The sequence below is a fragment of the Pollachius pollachius genome (genome assembly GCF_949987615.1).
Source record: "Pollachius pollachius genome assembly, chromosome: 16".
In the NCBI taxonomy this organism is placed as follows: Eukaryota; Metazoa; Chordata; class Actinopteri; order Gadiformes; family Gadidae; genus Pollachius; species Pollachius pollachius.
Genome location: NC_136949.1, coordinates 3,782,161 through 3,784,660, shown reverse-complemented (window position 1 = coordinate 3,784,660; position 2,500 = coordinate 3,782,161). Strand labels below are relative to the sequence as shown.

At 49.4% G+C, this 2,500-nt stretch overlaps 1 protein-coding gene across 1 annotated transcript in view; it reads left to right on the top strand.

Moving 5' to 3' along the window:
- syne1a (spectrin repeat containing, nuclear envelope 1a) overlaps positions 1-2,500 on the top strand; it is a gene marked incomplete at its 5' end in the record, with an annotated part of 172,465 nt that overhangs the window by 55,625 nt on the left and 114,340 nt on the right. Inside the window, 1 exon segment of the mRNA XM_079754209.1 lies at positions 149-203. Coding sequence (XP_079610335.1) covers positions 149-203 — 55 coding nt within the window.

The window sequence follows — 2,500 nt, the reverse complement described above, 5'->3', positions numbered from 1 at the left end:
GCCCCTCGTATCATCATCAGAACTCCAACACAGCGGTGTGTGTGTGTGTGAGTGTGTGCCTGCCATGTGTCCATCTGTGCGTGTCCGTCCCAGCGCCGGTCAGAGGCGGTGCATGTGTGTGTGTTGGTCTGTGCTTCTCCGGCCCCAGCTGCTCACCTGCCCGGCGGCTCAGGCTGGCCCCTCCCCCCATCGCTGACCTTCTGGTGGGCGTTCGACCTTCATCCCCAGATCACTGCGTTCTGCTCTGCTCGGTCCCATACCTGAAAACACACCTATTCAGACAAGCCTGCTCCCTTTAAGTCAGATGCATTCTTGGGACTAGAATGGCCCCACTCTTTTCTCTTGCGCACTGTTTTATTATGTTGTTGTTGTTGTTGTTGTTTTTTTTGCTTGCTCTATGAATGTTTCTTTTTGCAAGGTGACCTTGAGTGTCGAGAAAGGCGCCCATAAATGAAATATATTATTATTATTATTATTTTCGCCGTGTTCTGAACGCCTTTGTGGTTGTTTAAATAAATATCGTTTTCTACCCCGTATTCCACAATCCCCAGATTTCTCTCCAGATGGTGGGATGTGGAGAACGCAACCTTGGAATTACCCTTAACCAAACAGCGTCTGTTTTTGAGCGGGTATACGTTGAATATATGTATGTTGTCATGGAAACGAGAAGGATATCGTGTCAATACTTGATAGGCGCGATTGATAATTTACATTTCTCACGTGTGTGTGTTTAATCATATAAAGTGGATTAGGAGGACTTTTCTGATCAAAACTGAAGGTTGCTGATTAAAACGTTGGCGGTTGCGGTTTGTTGCTAGGGAGTTATTAGATGGTTGCTATGGTGTTTTGCAATGGTTTTTAGGGTGTTTCTCGGTGGTGACGAGGGTTCTCTGGCCGATTGCTTACGTTGTGTCCTGGCTGGTTCTGGGAGGCTGCTAGAGGTTATGGCGTTGCTAGGTTGTTACTAGGGGTCCTGGGGGGTCTCGAGGAGGTTGCTAGGTGGTTGCTAGGCGGTTGCTAGGGTGACCTGGGTGGTTGTGTGAAGGTGACTGTTGACTGACGCCTTTTTGTTTTTATGCTGCGTCACCAAACATGACTTCATGCAGCCTCATGCCTGCTTTACCTCTTTCATTTTTATTAACATCATAACACTTCTATTTTCTGGTACAAATATTCTCCCAATATTTGGGAAACCGAAAAGTCAAAGTACAAGTGCCCAATCTTCAACCCGTGTCGGGGGAATAGCTTTTAAACGGTAGATACAAGGAAGGCACCGCATTTAGGACTAATAATAATAATCATCCTAATAGTCATAATAGTCTTTCCACTAGTCATAATCATGGCCATGGATAGCAGCAATAACTACGGCGTGCTGCCTGGCAATCACACGAGGTGTTAGAAGAGTGTGTCATTAAACGTGTCGGTGCACGTTCCCTTTGCCTCCCAATCAGGGCTTCTGTCTCCCAGCCTCCTCCTCCTCCTCCTCCTCCTCCTCCTCTCATCCTGGCCTCACACATCCAGCGTCGCCCTGTCAGCCCGCGTTCCCTCCGTCCTGTCGCCCCCACGCTGATCCCTCACCCCCACATATGTTCCCTGGCAACCCCATCCCCCCCCCCCCCCCCCCCGTCTCTGTCGCCTCACCCGTCTCCCCCCGCCCCTCCCTAACTCCCGATTCTTCCACTTCACCAACTTTCATCCTATTTCTACACCTGGCATGGCACTCTCTCCCCCACCCCCTCCCCCTCTCTCCCCCACCCTCCCCCTCTCTCCCCCACCCTCCCCGGTGTACTGTACATATAGTACGTGTTAGTGTTTACGTTCTGCTGTGCGCTGAGGCGTCGTTGTGTTCGCCTGTGTGTGTGTGTGGTTTGTGAGTATCGGGACGCACATAAATAAGGTTTGTCTGAATTTGCATGCATGCAAATAGGAGCAGCAGGGGTTCAACTCTGCCCTTTTGTTCACACAAAAAAACTTAACACTATATATGCTACAAATTTTAGGTAGAGAGAGAGAGAGAGCTGAGCAGCAGATGTGAATCAGATGTGTGTGGGTGGGTTGTTTGTGAAAATGCGACCACGTATTGGATCTGAGCCCGCTGTTTTAGCAAGCTGCCACTAAAAAACCTTCCATTTCACACTCTCCACCTCACACACACTCTACCGCACGCACACACACCAGCCCGCCATCGTGTAGTCAGGAAACGAGTGTGTCAGTCACACCATCCACACCGAATCACTTACCGTGGTGTAAATACACGCAGGGCAGATGCTGCAGACACACGTTATCCAGACATCACAGTCAACCTTTTTTTTAGATGCAGTTTATGAATGAGCTTCAGGGATGGGGGCTCAAACCTAGCACCTTTCAGTGTGGATTCAAACACGCTCACCACTACACTTACCCGTCATCAGTCATCACGTCCGACTCAGTATCAGTTTTGACTTTCTGTGTGTCTGTCTCCCTCCCTATGTCTCTCTCTCTCTCTCTCTCTCTCTCTCCC